The 22,829-nt window shown below is 41.0% G+C and overlaps 1 protein-coding gene across 7 annotated transcripts in view; it reads left to right on the top strand.

Annotated features, from left to right (window-relative positions):
* Positions 1-85: 85 nt before the first annotated feature.
* Positions 86-22,829, top strand: part of tle2a (TLE family member 2, transcriptional corepressor a) — a 30,927-nt gene continuing 8,183 nt past the window's right edge. For all 7 annotated transcript variants that reach the window (XM_057325673.1, XM_057325671.1, XM_057325669.1 and 4 more), the window contains exons 1-5: positions 86-570; positions 6,501-6,658; positions 18,966-19,029; positions 19,993-20,037; positions 22,462-22,524. In XM_057325673.1, the coding sequence (XP_057181656.1) occupies positions 547-570; positions 6,501-6,658; positions 18,966-19,029; positions 19,993-20,037; positions 22,462-22,524 (354 nt within the window). In that variant the 5' untranslated portion in view covers positions 86-546. The remainder of the gene's footprint in view (positions 571-6,500; positions 6,659-18,965; positions 19,030-19,992; positions 20,038-22,461; positions 22,525-22,829) is intronic.

Here is a 22,829-nt window from a genome sequence, read left to right as displayed (position 1 = left end):
GTAACATGAGAATTTAACTCTTTGCTGGTTACCACAAGCCAAACCCCATCTCCGTTCACAAGGTTGGGGGGGCATGCGTTTCTCTTGAAGAAAACAACTCGCATGTCCCATTGAAAAACAGCTGAGGACCCGAAAGGAACGAGCGGATGAAGAGAGAGTGGGGTTGCGCGAGGAGTGGAACAGCAGACAAAAGAAGCTGCGGCTGCGTTGAGGGTGGCGTCCTGGGAGCACGATAGCTCGCTGTCCACTTCATTTCTTGAGTATTTTCATCAGTAAAACGCATCGAGGGCGGGAGAGCTCTGAAGGCCGTTGTGATATTTCGAGGTGCGTCGTATTGAGGGACTCGATACAGGACTGGGCGCATCTTATATTGCGCGATAAAGCAGAACAAAGGGAGTCTTGGACGAGGAATAAGCGAGCCGAGCGTGGCGCCGCTGAAACAGGGCCAAATGTTCTTCTGAGAGCCGCAATAGGCGCAAACTCTTCTGAAACAACATTTACACAACAACGGAGGAGACCCGAACGGCAAGAAACGCGTAATTCACAATGTTTCCCCAGAATCGACCCCCGGTAAGTTGCTTTGCTACTCCACAAATGAGCGTCTGCTTGGTACGCAATGCGTTTTAACGTGGTTTACGTTAAAACAAGCTTGTTTACACCCTTTGTATCATCATTTTGGGTAAACGTTCACATGGATTGTAAAACTGGAGTTGAAACTGGTCGAGCGCTTATCAAGATTATGATATCATAACCAAGCCACACTTGGTTATTACTTGTGTATTTCAATTATTTTATTAAAATTTCTCTCACTTATCGATTAATTGATGCAAAAATCGACACTTGATACATCAATGGGCGTGCAGTTGGAATACGTTTCTTTTGGAAAAGTTAGCCTAGCACTTATTTACAGTATAATATTTTCCTTGTTGTTGACCCTCTTTTAGCTTGAGCATCTCTCTGAATTATAGCTTTTTTCATCAAATTTAAAAACTTGCTATGAATTGTATTGTATTATTTGGTGTTGAGTTTCTTTTTTGCGTGTTATAGCCTTTTCATCATTCACTAATTTGTTTAGAGACCTTTCTTAGTTTGTATTGCATGATCAAACTTTCAATGACACTGGCTATAGTTGTATATGGTCATTTAGACCTGTTTGTTTGCTTTACAGTCCACTGTAATTACATTTATTTACTCAAGCTTTCCTCAAGTCATCTTTTAAATGGACCTGACTTTGGCCTTGAGTGTGTCTCGGTTATCACTAAATGCATTAAAAACTGATCAAACCGTGTTAAAACGGTTCAAACTTTGCGTTCATTTCCTGAGATTTCCCTACAGTCATCACACGGCCCTCCCCCAGCACCCCCAACCTTCACTAAGAATGCTTTGACATTCATTTCCTAAGGGATGGAAATTAGATTCCACCGGGGTGTGCAATTTCATGATCGGAAGGAGGTACACAATACATAGGTGAAGTATTTAGGGTTTCGCCCCTTTTAGCTGTTCTCTACCCTGACCAGCTTGGCTGATTTCGTATTGGTCTTAGATTGAGTAATTGGTCCAGACCCTGTCCCCAGGATACAACTTGGGCAGATCTAGGGGCTTTTTGCTCAACATGAACAGCCCAAACCATGTAGAGCTGTGGAATTGTTTCGTCCAGGACTTTCAAAGCTGGTCAAAGACAACCCATACAGGTTGTATTAATAAGTAAAGATACCTTAATCACAGTAATAGTTTTTAAGTTTGTAGATATTGCCTATACTTCCTTGGTTGTTTATTGTAGGGGGTCATATTGTACCATTATATAATACCACGAGAAACTGGTATATGGTGTATAACTTGAAGTACAATTTAAATTTGATTTATTATGGCTTAAGCTTTTAATTTAGTAAAACAGAACCAACCCACACATTCCTCAATGTGTGAGCAAGGTTATTAAATCTACGATGGTTTAAATTGAGCAACTTAATACAATACATTTTTTATGATCATCTGTTTATGACTTCAGTAAAAGAAGACCAAGACCATTTTTCATGCTAATTAGTCAGCGCATCAGTTTTTTAAAGTGCTTTTAATGCAGAATGGAGAGTAAGTGGTTGTTGTGCACAGTTTGATTTTCAGCTAAGAGGGAGAATCATACCAATATTTGATGTGGTTAAAAAAGGGGTTTGTTCATATTTGAGACCACAATGTTTAACCAGATGTGGCACATTTTCAGGAAAAATATATTATGCTGCATAACACTTGAATTCAACATCGAAAATCTTAATGGCCCAGTTGAAGCACTGGACATTTCCTACAGCTTACCTAACACCTGCTGACGACCCTAAATCTGGCTTCTGGAAGGATCTGGTACAGTTGGGTCCATTATCCTTCCTATGTGAGGTATTTGTCAGTATTCTTCCTCAATGACCTTCCCATGCCCCCAACCTTCTGCTTCCTAGGGAATCCGAGTGAAGACAGGGCAAGGCCCATTCCAGCCGTGACACATGACTTGGCATACTCAGCAGTAAACAGAAGCATTCTGGGCCAGGTTTACAAAAGTCACTGAAAGAAAGTGTGGAATTTCCAAAAAACAGAAAGAACAAACGGGCCGCGGGTTACCTCATAAAGGAAGCACCTAGAGCAATTACCACAGCTGACAAGCCAGCATCGCAGAGCCGCTAATGTATCCTGACAGCGGGGAAATTTGAATAACGAGCTTGCGGAGAGGGAAGAGAAAAGATGTGTGATGTTAATGAAACAGGTGCCTGGCACCATACTACTCCCCCTGCCTTCCCCCGCACAGAAGTAAGGGATTACTGGGGCATTCCTTAAAGCTTCATGCTGCTGGAGAGTACGAAATCAATGAAACAAGGCCGCCTAGGTCAGATTCCCAGGGAGGTTCTTTAAAATGTAAATGGTCGGCGGTTGTTGACACTGTAGTTGATGGATATTTTTATATACAATGCCTGAACTCTAACATCGTTGCAGAAGGCATCAATTGGTTCCTTGGAATAATGTGTACACCTAAAAACAGGTTATTCTTCAATAATTCACAATGCAGAAAATTCCATTGTGTTTATTTTAGTCCCACTTTCCAAAGCTGGATGTTATTGTTAGTGTTTCATTTTTTATAACATAATATAAACTGTGAGTTTAAAGGTCCTCGAAGGCATCAATTGGTGTGGTTACCATTAAAGGGGTCATATGGCACAAATACGTGTTTTTCTGTCTTTGGTGCGTTACAAGTTGCCCATGAATGTATTAGACACGTAAAAGTGCAAAAATTAAAGTGTAGGAACAAAAGAAGCTTTTTATCTAAAAACGAATGCTCACCCAGACCTGCCTGAAACGCCTCGTGTAAACACACCCCCACAAATCTACGTCAGTTCGTGGTATGATTTGACTAAGACCGCCCAAATGTATACGCAAGTAAGGTGGGCATACCTGTCGGTACAATTACTTTGGAACCTGATGTTCCAAATATGGTAAGAGGCGTTACATTTCCGTCACACGCTTGCAGTATTTGACCAATCACTATGCACTGGTTAACTGGCCAATCATAGCACACCTTGCTTTTCAGAGCAATTTTTTTGAATCTGCGAATTTGAGAGAGGCGGGGCAAAGAGGAGATACATACATGCAAAGTATGTGGAAAATACAGCATTTTTGAACCTTAAATCGTTTATACACATTGCATTACATATAAAACAAACGATAATATTTGTTTTAGCCGTGTCATATGGCCCCTTTAAAAGACCTTTATACTGCTGCATAATGATCTTGGCAAAGACAAAGAAAGTTTGGAGAATTCCAAATCAGGCTTTGTAGCCATTTTCTGGGAGTGGAAACACAAGTGTCTGGTCAGTTGTTTTCAAGTGATGTGTGTGTTAAGAGTAACAGCTTGATCAAAGGTTAGGCCACCGTGTTGACAGCTTTAGGGATTTGGGCGTCATGGCTGGCCACAGCGTTTCACAGACTTTGTAGCAGTTCTCAAATATAGGCCATGTGGGAGTCATGTATGTCTCGGCCTGACCTCTGACAAAGTAGAAAAGCTGTGGTTTGGACAAACCAACGGGCCTAAAAGCAGCAATTCTGTGTGTATGATTGGCTGTGGTGTTTACCATTGTCTTGTTTCTTGTCTTAGTAAGTGGGTGGGGAGGAGGGTTTGGGAGATCATTATTGTTTGATGTAATGAAACATGTAATTAGAGAAAAAAGAAATAAAAACATTGCATGCACACTCACACTTTGAATTTGGACATGCCTATGATGTATGCCTACTGGTCTTTTTATAGTACTATTCAAGCTATAATTTCCAAAAGACTCCTACTTTTAACCCAGGCTGTTCCCTAACAAGTATCATGTGAGGGCTTATTTTGTATTTAAAGTCCGAAAGGACTTTCTGTTTGAGCCATGACCTTGGCACAATCAGGGAGGTTTAATTGGTTTTATCGACTCAGGTGTTCTGTGGTTTGTTGAAATACAGATCACTCTCGCCCACAATGCTGATGATGCTCTAACAAAGCCGTGTCAGGTTAAAATCTTCTTTCTAAACTGTCGAGGTCAAGTGGTCTTTTTGTTGTGGCCACTGTCAAAAAAACTGCACACACAGCAAAATTGCCAGTGTTAAAAAAGGTCAAATTAACACTCACAGTGTTTATATAATCCACACTTTGAGAGTGTGGATTATATATACACTGTGCGTGTTAATTTGACCTTTTTTAACACTGGCGATTTTACTGTGCAGAGGATTTGCAAGGTGATTTAACCCGAGAAGCAGGTTATAAGAGCATTGAATCAAAATGGCTGCCATATTGAAGTTGGACACTATAAAGAGCCACAATAATGGCCTCTAAGAGGTGGTGACACTGCAGTTTTCAAAACCAGAATGTCTGATTAATAAATGATTTGAGCCTTTTGAGAAGCAAGTGTGACCGGCTCTTTGCTCTTACCCTTTTAGCAAAGGCCTGCTTTCTTTGTCATTCCCCTTTTTTACCTTCTTCCGGAAGTGTCTTTGCACCTGTACGCAAAATTCAATAAACAGAGTTGAATATCAGAATGAGAGGCTGGGTGGGGTAGCGAGAGAGGAGATAAAGAGGATGAAGGGAATAGAGCCAAGTGTCATTCCCCCTTCCTCCCGCCGCCCCCTCTTCAAATGGCCTTCCTCCAATTGTTCTCCAGACCCTTTTCTTTGGCCTGTGAGGAGTAATTGTGGTGTGTGTGCTCCCTGCTAGGATGGAACTGTGAGAGCCTGGGGATCTGGACAGCAAATTGAAATGCAGGGCTGGAGAGAAGAGCTCGTTAGAGACACTAACAATGCATCGTGTCTCCTGTGAGCGTAGTCCGAGGGGCTCCTTTCCCCAGTGTAGTTCGCTCCAACCCCCCTTTATACAGGGTGACCCCTTTTGCCCACTGACACCCCCACCCCAGTTGATACTTCAAGCTACATCTGTCCCCATCCATCCAAGACAAGCTTTAAGCATAAATTGTCCATGTACCTATTTTCTCAATAACTTGTCGAGTTCAAGGCTGTTCCCATGTTGATGCAGGTCACACACGCTCATTACATCTGGAGACACTTGGCCAACAGTAAATGCAACTACTGCCAAAATCAAATGCTCCATGCTAATTGAAGTAATGGGGCTTTATACAATACAGTTTCACATTTGATCAATCATATCGCTTTTAGCATTTCTTTTCTATGGCGTTTCTGATTCTAATGAGAAGTGCTAGAACCCCTGCAAGGTGCAGTTGCGAGCAAGAGGACCTTCGTCAGCTGAGGTGCTTGGAGACAGATAGATGGACCGACAGGCCCTACTGTATGGTGCGTAGGCTATTGTCTGCCTGTCCGTCTGCATTACCCTGAGGCCAAGCTCCTAATTGCTGAAGCCGGTAAGATTCTGTTGGCTTCCCTAATGGGGTCCCCTCTCTCGTGCCCTCCTCTAATCCATGCGCACTTTTAAACAAATGTCTTAATTCCAGCAGTGAGGATGGTCCTTACCCTAAACCACCCTCTTGTTTTTAGCACACCCACAACCATAGTGATATAGACATGCATCTGTCTGTAATGTTTTATCCCTATACAATGGAAGCCCTATGTCATGGAACTACCCCAACCCCCATCCTCTCTCATTCTTTCATTGCTTTCTCTCTCATTCTGAGAAGCTTGTCTTTCATCAGTGTCCTTCGTTTGTGCTATAGGCATAGCACTCTCTATCTTGCACAGTGAGACGCTGCTCTGTGCAACGTGCTGCTCAAATCATGTTTGCAATAAATGATTTTCATCAGTTCTTGGAATTGTCTGATTTTTGCAGAATGCTTTACTTGGCAATTTTGTGCACATGTTCATTTCTAGTGTCGAAATTGTTATCAGCCCCAGGTTCTTGCATCAGGACTCTGACAGCCTTTTGCAGTCACCAGAAATTTGTTTGAAGTGTACCTTTGTGAGTTTTGAAAGATTTTTTGGTTTGTGCTTTAAAGAAATGCCCAGACGTTAACCCTGCTTTCTTTTCTTTGCAGGCACCTCTGCAACCTCCCCCTGGGTCATCAGCTTCGGCCGCAGCAGCAGCCGCGGCCGCTGCGGCATCAGGGTCAAACCAACCTCTAAAACTCACCTACCCCGAGACCCTGGACCGTATAAAGGAGGAGTTCCAGTTCCTACAGACCCAGTATCATAGGTACGACACTTTTGGCAAAGCATACACTCACTGAGATTTAAGATGTCCAATGTCAATATTATCCATAGGGATTTTTTTTCTAAGATTGTTATTCAGTTGACCCATGGGAGGACCTCTTTGCGAAATTCCTGGTGTAATGTATTTGTAGGAAGAAGGGTTAAAATGTCATGTGTTTATAACCCAGTCAGAGCCCTGCTGGAACAACCAGGTCATACTACATTAAAGGCAGGGTGTCCGATTTCTCTTAGCCGTTGTTGATGTTCAAATCACCAAAACAGACACACCCCTACCCCCATCTTTCGCTTTCATCAGCGCTCGACTAATGTCCGTCCTGTGCACTGCTGCTGCTGATTGGCTACAGTCCTGCTCACCATTATTGGCACCCTTGGTAAATATGAGCAAAGAAGGCTGTAAAAATAGATCTACATTGTTTCTCCTTTTGATCTTTTATTTAAAAAATATACAATATTCCAACATTTCATTAAAGTAAAACAATTTGAAGTAGGGGGAATATCACATAGAGATTTTTTTTTCTCTCTAATACACCCTGGCCACAATTATTGGTACCCCTAGAAATTCTTATGAGTAAAATACCTCCCAAGTATATTCCCATTGATATTTACATTTTCTTAGCACACCAAGGTGACTAGAAACATGACGTTGTCCAGTCATGACTTGTTGCACAGGAGAATAAATATTAGTAACACAAAGCCAAACCCCCCTTAATCATTTATCACAATGGATAAAACCAAAGAATATAGTTCTGATGTGCAATATAGTTCTGTTGAGCTACACAAAATACAAAATGGCTTTAAGGAAATAGTTAAAACAATAAACAATGTAATTTCCAACATCAGGGCAATGATCAAGAAGTTTTAATGGACTGGAGATGTTGAAAATCAGCTTGAAACAGGATGTGTGTCTATATTGTCTCAATGCACAACTATGAGATGACTCTCAATATATTCTCAAACCTCATCAGACTGAAAAGAAAACAATCATAGCTGATTTTCTTATAAATTAAGGTTGCGGGGTGAATTAAATACAAGGATGCCAATAATTGTGGCCAACATATATGGAAGAAAAACATATTTTTCTCAATGTGATATTCCCCCTACTTCAAATTGTTTTCCTTTAATGAAATGTTGGAATTTTGTAGATTTTTTTAAATAAAAGATTAAAAGGAGAAACAATGGAGATTTATTTTTACAGCCGTCTTTGCTCATATTTACCAAGGGTGCCAATAATGGTGAGCAGGACTGTACAAGGTTGTTTTGGTGCTCGCCCCGACTTTGTCTAAACAAGCGTAATTCGGAAATCGGACACCCCGCCTTTAAGGTGATGGAGACTTGGTAGCTGTTTTTGTAGGTTACCAATTAGTTACTATTTGAAAATTTGGGTAGTTTTAGCTGAATTTTTCAGAAGAGAGATACTGTGAAATCTTTTGTACTAATCATTGGAATTGCCATGCTCCAGTTTTGTAATGAGAGGGCCACTGCTTTTTCAAAATATGCACTTGCATAAACATGCACCTTTGATTCAGTGGGTTTGTGTTTGATGTGCATGCTGAGGCTCAGGAATGTGGCCTGACCAGGCATGACCCTCATGTGATTTTTGTATTTTTTGGGTAGGTGCTGGCATCTACTCCAGTAGTCCGTGCCCCCTCAGCACACCCGCGCACCCCTCCTTATTCCTGGCATGCCTTCACACGGCTCCAGCTTTGATTCCTCACGCCAGAATCTGCAAATCCGCAGTCCCCACATTCCTATTGTTAGGTCTTTTCTGTTCCAGCCTTCAGAGTTCAGTTAAATAAGCTCAAAAATCCTCTTCATAAACAGGGTACATCCTTTCTGATGGCTACTGGTTTTATGCATCTGCCTGTAGAGTCATGGCTCAAATTTTTCCCTGAAACCAACAGCTATGCAGTTATGTGTACATTTCCAGATACATTTAATAGATCATGCAAATAGCCTTGGAGTAATATGTTGGGATTTGTTCAGTCATTCTTGGTTTAAGCGGTTAGCTGGTGCATTAAGATCAAGATTAATGCAGAGGGTCAAGTACCTGTACACTTGTTATCAAATTGGTACAAGAGCCAGTTTTGGATGCACTGTCTTTACCATTAAAGGGGAGATTTTTTTCTACTTTTACACAAATGTAATATCCTAAATCATAGGGGTCCACAGAATGTGTCTGTGAAGTTTCAGCTCAAAATACACCAGAGATATTTTATTATACCATGCTCTAGTTGCCCAGTTTTGCATACGAGGAGAAACACGCTGTTTTGGTGTGTCTCTTTAAGTGCAAATGAGCTGCTAGTCTCCGCCCCCTTTTCAGCAGAGAAGGCAGCCAGGGCTGTGAGCCTTTGCTTCCAATGACAAAATAAGAAAGAATGGTCACATAAAGTGAACGAGAAACAAGATCTCGTCTTTAAACACCAAGCAAACAGACTAACAAACGCGTCTCGTTTTCTATACCCGAAAACACACATGACAAACCGATCGCATATTTACAAACCATACACACTGCTTTCTACAAGTGAAAGTAGCCTACCCAAGAAAGAAGGGTCACAAAGCGAATGAGAAACTACCGTGTCTCGTCTTTGAACACCAAGCACATTGTTTTCTATAAGCACATCTGTTTCCCCCGGGGCCATTTGCGAAGGCGCTCCGGTCCCTGCTGGTCCGATCACGACTGCTTTCGGGAGTGAGACCCGTGATCGCGTCACGGGTGAAATAACAAAACGGGAGGGTGGCGGGAACTCATGTTACCATGACAAACCGTCGCATGTTTACAAACCATACACACTGCTTTCTACGTATAAGTGAAGGTACTTGAGACAAACGTATCGCGTTTTCTCTAAGTGAAAGTAACGTTACATAGGACAATCCCGTCGCGTGTTTACAAGCTACACACATTGCTTTCTATGAGTGAACGGACAAATGTGTCACAGTGACATTTTATCTACTTTTAAGTTGCCACAGGTCCCTGAGGTCTTACTTAAAAAATACCAGTACTTACAATATCTTAATTTGCAGCTTTGCCTCGTTCAGTGTGGGGGATTTCCATTGAAAACAAAATAAATCCATTGCTGTCTCGTCTCCTGTGAGGCTGGGAACAGTGTTCTGTGTTGGTCTGTGCACGCAACGACAGAACAGTTTGCATTTTTGGCGTGAACTTTCGCCATGGCGTTAGAACCGATACAGTCCTGTCACCTGCGAAAAACAAAATGTTGCGCAGTGGGTGGAAACGAGCAGATTAAGGGGTTGTGCTATAGGCCCTTTTCACAATGACGCTACTTAACTTCCGCCTTTTCGCAAAGCGGTATATCATAACATCTGTCTTGCGAAGAAGAAGAACTTCCGTTTTGCCGTCGCACTGGAATTTAACAACAGTGGAAAAAAACTGACAGAACACATATTCTACTTATTAACTAACTACTTATCCTAGCACCTTCGCTAACACAAAAAGAAAACAAAACACTTACCTTCATAATCAAACAGATACTGTTCAACGATGAATTTGTATCCTTTCTCTAGATTTGATCTTGTCGTTAGCGAAAATTTGTCTGCAAGACATTTGTGACAAGCAAAGCGGTACGAGGGCCGTGAGGGAACTGGCCGAGGCCGGAGTGTGTTGCACCGGTCTCGCATCTCTCTTGTCCCGCTCTGCTTGTCACAACGTTGTACATCATCTAGCCGTATTTGTGGCAGATGTGCAAGGGACTTGGTAAACTCCATTCTGAGGCGCTAGCGGAAGTAACTTCTTCTTGAGTTTTACTTCTTCTTGAGTCATTACCGCCACCTTATGAACTGGAGTGCTAGCGGAAGTAACGCAGAAAGGAAGATATGCAGGGAGCGTAATCTGAAGCTCTGATTTTTTCACATGCTTTCAGAGAAAGCAGTAACAAACCTGTGTTGTACTTTTTCACGTTTTCGGGGTTAGTAGATGAACCGGGGAACCGATTATAGCACCTAAACACAGAAAAGTCGTATTTTCATGAAACCTCCCCTTTAAAACTAAACATAAATTCAAACTTTGCACTAGATGTGTTAAGATTAATGTGCAATTCCTGAGGCAATGTGTAATCCAATCATGATTTGGTTTAGAATAATGCAGTGACTGTTTCAATGTCAACCTGGGAGGTTTGTACTTGGGTATTTAAAATTGGCCTTTCAGTGATTTTTAGTCTGAATTAAACATAATTTTAGACAATTTCATATTCACTTTCCTGACACACGGGAAGCTTCTTCAGTGTTCTGAGCAGCAGAAAGAAGCAAGGGAAGTTGTGTAATTGATGCTTTATCCGTGTATGATGGGAATTGTACTTTGGATGTATAGGCCTGCAAATTTAAAAAACTGGCCAGATAAATGTATTTTTCTGGCAACGGTTATCACTGTATCAACAGTATACAAGTCGTACAACTTATGATCAATACTACTTAGCTTCCGCATAAATTTTTAATTGATGTGCCGAACTTGGAATATCTGGGCTCCAGGTAAACCCAGTGTCCCACCGGCATCAATATATGCACAGTTGCATCATAAATACGATCACTCTGAAATGATAAAGGCAGCATTAAAATTGGACTCTCAAGGTTTGTTAGTGCAATAAATGATTTTTACAGCTTGGCTGTTATGTTTCGCAAGCATTGTGATTTGTCCCTCAATGCCGCTTTGTGTGGCCCTGCACAAAGCAAAGGAGATTTGAGATATCAAACTTTAGGTCAGAGAACCAGATTACAATTGGCCTTCTTGTGGTCCTTGAGATAAGACATTTCTCACAAACACGCTCCTGCCACAGCGCCGGTTACGCTCTGGGTAGAAGACGGCAGCCACACACAGGGTGCATCAGACAGGCACAGACAGCTCTTTGCAATACGTGGTGTGGCTTAGATTTAAATTTTAGTTCTGGTAATTTGTGTCTGGAGGCTGATTGGTGTTGGATTAAAGGATGGGAAAGAGATTTGGCAAGATGAGCTGGGGAGAGGTGTTTTTGGGTGTGGGCGGCTCTCGGGCTATGTGAGAAACACACTTAGGCCGAGGTCAAGTTACAGCGCAAGGTCCAGCAGGAAATACGAACCGTGCTGGAACTGTATAACAAAGAAAATGGCTCATATGGCGTTAGCATGCCGATTCGCTCGCTGCACCCATGTTTTAAGCATATCCTGTGTGTGTTTGCCAACGTGTGCTTGGGGTTTTCTGTGTAAAGCCCCTAATCAGCACATAGAAGGTCTTTAGACCCGAGGTTTTCATTACAGTAGATCTTGCTTTGCCCAGCCCTTTCCAAACCGTTCCACACAAGCTAACATACATTGCAAATGTCCTCTGGCTTTTCAGTGGCTCAGACAACCAACCCACAGGCAGCCACCCGCACACAAACAACTGTACCAGTAGCCATTATACCTTCTTTTCGCCTACACGTAGCAGACTTTTTAGTGGATTTTAGGCATCTTTACGATGAAGTCTGGGGTTAGTGGCTTATGCCTACTTTGGTGGATACATGTCTCTGTATGTGTGTGGCCCGGCATTCCCCTGTCGAGTGTATGTGTTTGTGGTAGGTGGTTTGGATTGTAATTGCACTTTAATGTGGTTGTGTGTCCGACAGGAGTTTTTGTCGGGAATGTTGCCGTATGTGTGTGATTTAGAAATATATAATATTTTTGGTTACTGTAGGTATGTCATAGTTTGCCTACTTATACTATGTCCTGGAAGAATGTTCTGTTTTTGTTACACAAAAGTGTGTACATTTTGGTTTGTATGCAAGTACTTATATATATATATAATATGTACTAAAATGTAGGGGTGGGGGAAAAAATCGATATGGCGATTTATCGCGACATTTCAGCCCGCGAGACGTTATCGATACTCTGGCACAAAGTATCGATTTTTTTCAAATACAAAAGATCTAAATTCATACCTACACTGTGCTTATCAAAACGGCAGTACCCACATATTTCTTGTGGTGACGCTCCCAGATTACGGATGGTCAGATGAACGGAAATTGTAATTCACAGCGGAGAAGAAATACGAGCATAATGGCGGACCAACAACAAATTAGAGATGCGTCAGCGTCTTTTAAATCAAACGTTTGGGAGCACTTTGGATTTCGTAGTGAATGTAAATAAGTAGGCGTGGTTAACTCGGCGCTCTGCAAGTTGGGAATACTCTTTTGACCTTCTTTAGTCTGTAGTTTCGTGATTCGCTCCAGTCCGGCGCTTTCTCTCTCATCTGCAGTGCTCGTGCAGGGGTGCAGGTATGTGCGCGTGCATATTAAACAAGCTCATTCTCACGTATTTCAGAAGTCAGATTGTTTTGTAAAGCTTTAATAGTTTTTATAAAGTTCAACTTGCGAAACTTGCGTTGAAATGCACGATGATGCTAATAGCGTGAGCGCTTTGACGTGACGTGACGTGACGCAACCCCCCGTTTTGGGAGACGCGTGTGGAGTCCCCAGAGATTCACAGTCCAAATACAAGCGCAAGAATAAACAAACCTAAAGACAGAGAGTCGCTAAACACACTAAAAATGCTCATCTAGATCCTTTTTTCCCTTCATTTACAGATGTCGTGATGTATTGTTATAGAATTGCCAAGCGATATATCGATTATCGCAGAATTGGCGCATTGTGATATTATCGGTATCGTGAGCCCTGTATCGCGTATCGGGAGGTACCCTGCGATTCCCACCCCTACGAAAATGTGAAAGAAGGGACTGTTGTTGCTTAGACGACACATCTAAATATTATAAAAGGGGTCATATGACACGGCTAAAACGAATATTATCGTTTGTTTTAGATGTAATGCAAAGTGTATACACGGAAAAAACCCGCTGTATTTTCACATACCGTGCATGTTTGTTTGTCCCGCCTCTCTGAAACGCGCAATTTTTTTTACAAAGCTCATGGCTCTGAAAAGCGAGGTGTGCTATGATTGGCCAGTTAACCAGTGCGTAGTGATTGGTCGAATACTGCAAGCGTGTGACGGAAATGTAACGCCTCTTACCATATTTGGAACATCAGGTTCCAGAGCAATTGTACTGACAGGTACTTTAAAGGAGCAATGTTGAGATTTTAGCGGCATCTAGCGAAGTTGTAAATTGCAACCACCTGCTCACCCCACCCCTCCACCCTCCCTTTCGGAGCACCACGGTGTCTGACACAGAACAAAGATTTCGTCCCGTTTTCGTTTCTTTGCCGAAAGAGATAACGTATTAGATCAGTTTGTCTCTTTAGGGCTACTGTAGAAACAACATGGTGAACTCCATGTTAGGGGACCTGCGGTGTAAGTACATAGAAATAGCTCATTCTAAGGTAATAAAAACATAACGCTTCATTTTGTAAAGGTTATGTATACACTTCTGAAGACATAGTTATGTAAATTATATTGCATTTCTTTCAATAGATCCTGCTTAATATTACACACAGCAGGACCAATTTTTTTTCGGTCATGTGACCATGCTAATCATTGCATATTGCTTACGCATTATTTTTCAAAATATAATACAGCGTGTACTGCGCAGTAAGCAGTATGCTTGCATTTTCATTCTGAACACATGCCACAAATGCAAATTTGCTGTGAAAGGCAAAATCTTCATCAATCCTTTCACAGGCAGTAATGGGGTTTAATTTAGCTCTGAACTGGACTATTTCACTAAGTAATAACTGCGTGTGTGCGTGCGTGCTTTAAGCAGAGAGATGAAAAGGCACTGAGAGAACACAGAAGACACAAGGGCTTTTACTAATGAGGCGCAGACATGGCAAATGAAGACGAGATCTGTGAGGAAGTGTCTTCACTTCCTCTAATTGGACTGATGCTCCTCGGCGTCAGACAGAATATTTGCTTTTTCGGTCAAGTTTTTCATTCAGGCGCTTCACTTTGAGACGTCGTTACCAATTCACTCGGTGTTGTGTGAGATGATTAAAAGTGCAGTTAGTGTGTGTGTACATATTGAAGTGATGGTGCTTCGCTGACGTTACTGTCGTGCAGCAGACGGCCCGCTGATTTCTTGCATGTTCTTTGGATGATGGTCCTCTGTTCTGTCAGAGAAAGACTTATTCCTTCCCACCACCTTCACATTTTTAGCTATTTTTTTGATGTGCCAACTAACATGTTATGTGGCCATACAAATACTATGAAACATTAAGAAACTAGTTACACAAAGATACATTCAAATAACATTTATGGTGTCAAGAAATACTATGGTAGCCATTGTTTTCACCACAATACAACAGTAACTACACAAAAACAAATATTGATTACTTGGTATAGAAAATATAGCGTATTACTATTAGTAATCTTTATGTACCACCGCATTAGGAATTCAATATCATTTGCTTTACCACAATAAAGCATTTTTGTAAGTTTGCCGGTAGGGCTGCAAGATGTATAGACGTTATTGAAATATTGCATTTTCGCATATTGTAATGGTTTGTGGTGAACAAACGTTTGTAAAATAAATATATTTTATTATTTACAGTGAATGTTCAAATGTAAGCTAGTTTCAAGTTCAAAGTTTATTTGTCATTACATTGATGTACATTGAAATACTTGCAATACAATATAAATCTACATGCACAAAGTAATGATAAAGCTACAGCAAGCTACAGTGTCTCTTCATGCAGCGCGAGATGCGCAGTTTTAAAGTCACACGTGTCTCTCCGTGCTGTGCGAGCTGCGCAGTTTTAAAGTCACACTTGTCTCTCCGTGCAGCGCGAGATGCACAGTTTAAAAGTCACACGTGTCTCTCCGTGCTGCACGTGATGCGCAGTTTAAAAGTCACACGTGTCTTTTCGTGGATGCGTCTCTCCGTGCGGCACAAGTTGTGCAGTTTTAAAGTCAGACGTGTCTCTCGGTGCATGCGTCTCTCCGTGCAGCGCGAGGTGCGCAGTTTTAAAGTCAGACGAGTTTTGCATGCATCTCTTCAAGCTGCGCAGTTTTAAAGTTTAAAGGGGAGAGGTGTTTTAAATGACAAAATTAAAGATTATATTAGTAAAACCCAATTTGTGGCGTTTGCACTTTGCAAAGTACATAATAGGCTAAATACCCTGATTTGGTGGTTTATTTAGTTCAGAGGTGGGTAACGAAGTACATTTACTTGAGAACTGTACTTATGTACACTTTTTGAGTATTTGTACTTAAGTATAACTTTTTCTGTTTACTTTTTACTGTACTTCACTACATTTGAATGACAAATATCTCACTTTTCATGGCACAAAAAAAAGATTTCCTTGGCCAACCCTCCCCTCGCTCCCACGTTTGGGAGAGACTATTGTCAGTTGCTTCTAATATGACACACCTGAAACAAATCACCAGGTGTATTAATTATGGAGACATTCACAACATTTTGGGAGAAGGCTAATGAGTTCAGTTGTGTATACTGTTCCCATATCTGATTTACTTATTATAAGCAAAAGATGTAATTACATTTTATCCGATTAACCGATCAATCGAAAATAATCGTCCAACTAATCGATTAGCAAAATAATCGTTAGTTGCAGCCCTAAATTTATCACATTTTTCTTATCGCACAGCCCTGTAATTTTACTGTAATAAATGTAAATAATATTTGTGTTCATATTTCCAGTCTCTCTTTCAATGTAAGTCTATTGGATTTTTAACACGTTTTATCTGCCAGATGAAATGTAAAATCCAGTGACGAAGAAGAGTATTAGCATACCTCTCCTCTGCAAGCCACACAATTTGAGGTGCTGTTCATGTCCATAGTGCTGGTTTAATACTTTGGATTTTAAATTTGTTCCAAATTCCTAACACCAAATATAAGAAACAATTATGTTGAAAACAAATGAACGTAAGATGCTTTGTGACTGTGTGTCATTTCTTGGTGACAGGTAACTATGGTTAAGACAAAAACTGTTGTAATGTCCAGTCACGGCTGTTTATTGCATGTCAACGGTGGTGTGCTTGCGTTTAACAGATCTGACCTTTTAAAGCTTAATTCCCCATTAGCTTTGATTTACTTCTATATATCCACTCCAGCCTCACGGCATACTGAACTCCACGCGACCTTTCGCACAGGAGACTGCAGAATATAAATGATTGCATTTAAACGCGTTAACTATGTAAATGTAAGCCAGAAAACTGCTCCAGCATCTTCATCCGACGAACCTGACAATCAGTGGAGCCGTCTTGCTGTTTTCTCCAAATTTCTTTAGGATTTTGCACAAGGGAGCAATGTCTTCGCCGCATCGCATAATTGAGGCCAACCCGCTCGGGCGGGAGGGGAAATAAATAAGCGCCGACAGACTCGGCGAAAAGCGCACCGATAGATTTGTCAGTTCTCGGAAACCTTGCTATGGTGGGGTGACTTTTGCAGTGAGGCAATTCCAGCGTAATAAATTCTGCTGGGGGAATGAATTTAATCCTCCCTGGCTCCCTCTCTCACTTACCTCAACCCCCCCCACGCCCATCATCTTTTTTCCTGCCCTTCTGTGCTCTTCCTCCCTCGCGGTGATAAATGAGTCAATTATCGACGGCTGTGCGCAGTCAGTGAAGGAGAGCGGATGTGCCGTTATTACCTGTTGCGGCGCAGTAATGTTGCGATATTAATCATATTCTAATTTTCCCAGGCCCTCCCGAGTGCTCGCATAAATCTGATGCCTGCAAACAAGTCAGTGTGTCTGAAGTGTTGAAATACAGCCAGAAGATGAAAGAGAGAATGTGTTTGAACTATATAGAGCTGATCTTAGTGCTAGTGGATACAGCCTTGGCTTGTGGGATCTGTGACTTGTCTTTCAATATAAGCTTGTCTGTTTCATCTTTATATATAGAGAAGGATATGTATATTTATACCTAGCATTTCTAGCGTCTGTATATGTCTGGCTTTGTGTTATGTTGTGGGCGAAGATAACTTTTTGAGCATCAGCCAGATCTCTGGAGACTGAAAAGACAAGATCAAGCTGATATAGTTGTGTCTGTCAGCATGATGACTTGGCGTCTTCTGCGATACATAAAATCAGAAAAACAAAACATAAATGAAACCGAAAAAAGTTTTTGCTCTTGTTTTATGCTATAGTGGTAAACAGAGGGTCCTGCATGCATGTAACTATTTAATGGGTCATTCTTACGTAACCACCGAAACATCATGGATGTAAAGATTATAATTATAAAACATACAATTCTGTAACACAAAAAATGCTCATAATAAACTTAATTCATTGCTTTGTGCAAGGTAGAGAACACAATTATGTAATTGATATCATTTTCTTCTGAAATTCTCATTGCCGAGTGCATAATGTTGTAACAAAGTAAAATTAAATCATTTTGAGAAAAAATTGGATGTTCTTCTAGATGTTGTCGCATAACAAACAACATTGATAGAATATTCACGTTTAAAAAAAAAAAGAAGAAATAGTGGAAAAATAAGTGTCTTTGACTGATATTCTCATCCTACGTAATATTTTTAAAGGACTGTTTACATACACACAAAGATATTATTAAGTTTCATTTTATGTGAAGAAGCACATTCGCCAGTACCTTTCAAATGGCTAACAAGTTAACAGATTACTTTATATTTTTCTAGTTAAAAGCTTTTTCATTCTCATTACCGATACAGGTAGCTTTCCACATTAAAAATATATCTTCTTTTAAAATATAATTCTTATTAATTCTTATTACGTAGGATTAATAAATACTTGCTTAGGCATCATGGCTTCGCATTTTTAGCAAAACATGCTCTGGAATTACGGTATGGTTACAGTAGTGAGAATTTTTAAGGCCCATTTTTTTGTAAAAGACAATTCAAATATGTTAAAATGTCAGTAAAAGTTTTTTTATATGAATGCTTTTAATACTTTACCTCTTTTTATGAATGCGGGTGTTTTTAATAAAATCATGTTTGACATCTTCAAACCAAGATTTTGTGCGAATCACCCTTATATTTGATTCATCCAGTTGTGAGTTCTTAGTCCTGGACATAATCGAATAAAGTTTGCTCCAGGGTGCATTTTAATTCATGTTATTCATAATATTTGTAAGACAAAAGTAAAGCGCCAGGATCTAGTTACTCCTAAACCTCTATAGGCACCTTGAGTTTTCATCGGAATAATTTGCTCTCCAGAAAATAGAAAGTAATTAAAGAGTCTTGTTCTAATAAAATTGTCAAACAATCGTTTGAGTCGTTCACCACAAATGATATGAACCATTCCGCTGAGAAATCGTTTTTGCAAACTGGCTTGACACAAATAAAACCTGATACAGCTGATATGTCTGAGTTGAATCGAAGTGATCCAACAAAATCTCTTTCCAGCAGTCCAAAACATCTCTCTCTTTTTCTCTCTCGCTCACAGTCTGAAGTTGGAGTGTGAAAAGCTGGCCACGGAGAAGACCGAAATACAGAGACATTATGTCATGGTAAGACAAACACACACCAACTTTTTTTTGCATCGGATGCTGCAAACATCAAACATCTTCCTCAATCAGAAGTTATTCAAACGATTCGCCCATCACGGATGAGTCTGTGCCATGTGCCCTAGTGCCCACAGATATGGCAGCTATGTGTGCATGGCATGCCATTTGCTCTTGGCAGACGGCTTAACCCTTTTTCTCTGGCCGTTTTCCCTCTCTCTTTTTTCTTCTTCTTGGCTCATCATTTTTTTAGTGTGGGAGTCGCCTAGCAACGCCGCGGGCTCTTGGCAGAGCTGGTGAATACAACAGGCAGCTGTCAGGATGGCTTCTTTTATTGCCAGGGTCTTTCTATCCCTCTGTCTCTTTCTTTCTCTTTTGCCCCTTTATCTGCCTTCCTCTTTCCTTTTACTTGATTATTTTACTTTCAAATGAAATCTTAATTTTTAGCATCCTTCCGATCAAACTGGGTTAAAGGGACAGCTCATCTACAAATGATGCGGTTTAGAAACCTCTTATGCTGTTATTTTTACATGCAGCACAATCTTGTTAAAAAAATATTATGCAGCTGTTTCTATACAACAACAGTTTGTAAACAGCTGTCCAACTTTGACAAAGTGGTCCAAGCGACTCCAGGGCTATATTTTAGACAGATTCAAGGTTTGTGTGAGGAACAGACTGTGCCATCTAGCCCACACAGAGAATATTTTAGGCACTACACGTACAAACAGCAATGCCATGTTGATGTCAATGATGCCATTGTGTCATTGTTAAAGCTGCAATCTGCAAGTTTAATGTAAAATAAAAAAGGTTATTTAGCAAGTCCATATAAAATGACCTATAGAGAGACTTGAGGCAAAATCAGCCCTTTCTCTGATGTGTTTTGTGACTTCGAAATGATTTCTGAGTTTAACCATTACTGCATTTACCGCTATATAAGCATACGTTTAATGATCTCTTTTTATTTTTCAGTACTACGAAATGTCCTACGGCCTCAACATAGAAATGCACAAACAGGTAAGATGGCTGTTTTTACACCATACAGGAATTACACCATATTAAAATGTGACAACTGTTTTACTTTCTAACACATTTTCTTGTCAGCTGACCTCCCCCATCTTTTTCTTTAACAACCATCTGTTATAATGACCAGTTTTTATCATTCAATTCCTGATGAATATCTCAAGCTCCGCTCCACCGTTCTTTGTGTTGTCACACAATATTTTCAATGTGGATCGGCCTATACTTGTTTATGGAAATGTTATTTCATGTCTGATTTAGACACGATCCTAAAAGCTTAAATAATCCGTTCTGATTGCGGTTGTGAGTTTGTTTATTGGTTTTTATCTTATCTTGGGTAGAGGTTTGTGGAGCTCATCATTGAAATTCAATTACTCAATTCAATTAGAGATCTGCGACGAGTTTTTAGACAGTTTCGTCAAAATCCTCTAGGGTCTGGCCCGTGGCACTTGTTTTAAAATTAATCCGCAAACAAACTAATTAGATCAACAAATATTGGGTCTGCGGCACCCTCGTCCACCTCACTCTCTCTCTTATGCACACATGCACACACACACGCACACACACACACATGCACACGCGCACACACACACACACACAGTTGTCTAAAAGTGGCTGGCTATGACTTTCTCGCTCTCCGTCCTCATAAATTGTGTCTGCCACTGCATCTGCATTTCTCTCTGTTTTCTCTCTCCTCTCCCCCCTCTCTCTCTCTCTCTCTCTCTTGTGCAGATGTCAGGTCAGTCTAAATTAGGTCAGCGCTCTCCGAGCGTCTGTTCTCTCCCTACGTTTCAATTGCACTTCTTTTTTGCGATGCTCCACGAATTCTCGTCTCCTAATGTACGCCCCCCCCCCCCTTCTGCATCTCCCATCACTCTGTAATTTTCTTAACTGTGCCTTTCTTCTATCCTCTCTCTCTCTCGTTTTCTTTCTCTCGTGCTCTCTCCTTCTCACCCTCCCGTTTTCCCAGCCTCCCCCACTCTCTCCTCTGAAGATGTCATTTTGTAGTTGCCGTTCTCTAACAAGAAATCATTGTGCTTCCCTGGGGAGGACTGTGATGGATGTATATGGGGGGGGACAGGGGTGGGAATGAGAAGGGGGGCAATTCTTCTTCTCTGGAGGGTTGGGGGGTGTTCACACAGGCAGTAATTCACTTAAGGGACATTTTGTGGCATACGACTATGCGTGCTGGCATTACTCCGTTATTCTACCTGCCGGCAAAATAAACAACACGGGGATGTATGCGTGCATACCATTAGCTGGGGGAGCTCTTGTTTGGGTAGCTGGTAAATGATTGCAATGGTCCAGAAATAGATTGCTTGTGGTCGGCAACCCACCGCCTCCTAAGACTGCAGATGAGCTCAATGGAGCAAGACCACTGACCTCCAGAAAGGGAGCTCGCAGAGGGAGGCGGCGCTCCTCTCGGCTGGTGCGAGGCAGCAGATGCCGGGCATGAATATTTTAGGCACTCCCTTTCCTCACTGCGCAACAATTAGCATGAGCCAGATGTGGAGGAATGAAATATTTACTAGTTTTGTTTGTGTGGGTGTGTGTGGAGGTAGCAGGTTACACTTGTGCATCTTGTTTGGATCTTCAAATTTCAGAATTGTATTTAAAATCACTATAAAAATTCGGAATTTCAAAATCACTATAAATATGTAAGTGTAGTCCCGGCTTTAGTCAGCATGTGCGCAGATGCATACTGCACAAAGAAATGCTGACAGAAACGCCTGCAGCAATCTGATTGGCTGGCTTCCAAGAGTTAGTTTTAAAAGGATAGTTCACCCACAAATAAAATTCTGTCATTTATTCACCCTCATGTCGTTCAAAATCTGTATATGACTCTTTCTTCTGTGGAACACAAAAAGAGATATTTTGAGAAATGTCTCGGTGGTTTTGTGACCATACAATGGAAGTCAGTGGGTGATGGCTTTGGTGATGGTTAAAAGTCTGGTTGAGTAAGAGTTAGAGATGCACCGATATATCGGCCAATAACCAGTATCGGTTGATACAAGCGATTTTTCATACATAAGCCATCAGTCGATGATTAGGGCTGATATATCCTGTCTAGCAAAAGAGGACAGGAAAATGCAATGAATTTGTTAAGAATCACCAGTTTGATTTTCCGTATTAACAGTCATTATATGAATTAAAAACATTCCGAAAGTTAAGAAATATTCGTTTAATATTCAGAATCTGTATCTGCAGATGTCACACTGAAAAATCGGCTATCGGTATGGGTGGAGAAATGTAGTATCGGTGCATCTCTACTAAGAGTAGTTGTAATATCGCATACTTTAGTTTTAGTATATAAGTATTGTGTTTCATTACATACAAAAATACTGAAAAGAAAAACTCATTTATACATTTCCTGCTTGCTTTTTCATTCGTATCCCTCATTCTCCCTTCATGTGTCTACAGACGGAGATCGCCAAACGGTTGAACGTGATTTGCGCCCAGCTCATTCCATTCCTGTCACAGGAGGTGAGATGAGACCGGCACACGCAGACACACATGTGTAGTCCCACGGCTACACATTATGAGACTCACACATGCCACATTGCGTTCAGACAGCGTGATTGGTGTAATTCTCTCATTTATGCCCACACGCACACGCTGTATCGCTCTCTTTGTTTCAGTCACTCTCTCTCGCACAACTTTCTCTCGTATTTCCTCACGTTCTCTTATTCGGAAGCCTCTGGGAAGCTTAGTGTTATTCTTGTAAACCAACTTCCTCAAAACGGTTACAATTTGCCCGTAGCTTTTCCTCACTGATAAAAAACAACTTC

The sequence above is a fragment of the Triplophysa rosa genome, linkage group LG25 (assembly GCF_024868665.1).
Source record: "Triplophysa rosa linkage group LG25, Trosa_1v2, whole genome shotgun sequence".
Classification (NCBI taxonomy): Eukaryota; Metazoa; Chordata; class Actinopteri; order Cypriniformes; family Nemacheilidae; genus Triplophysa; species Triplophysa rosa.
This window is presented reverse-complemented; position numbering and strand designations above follow the sequence as displayed.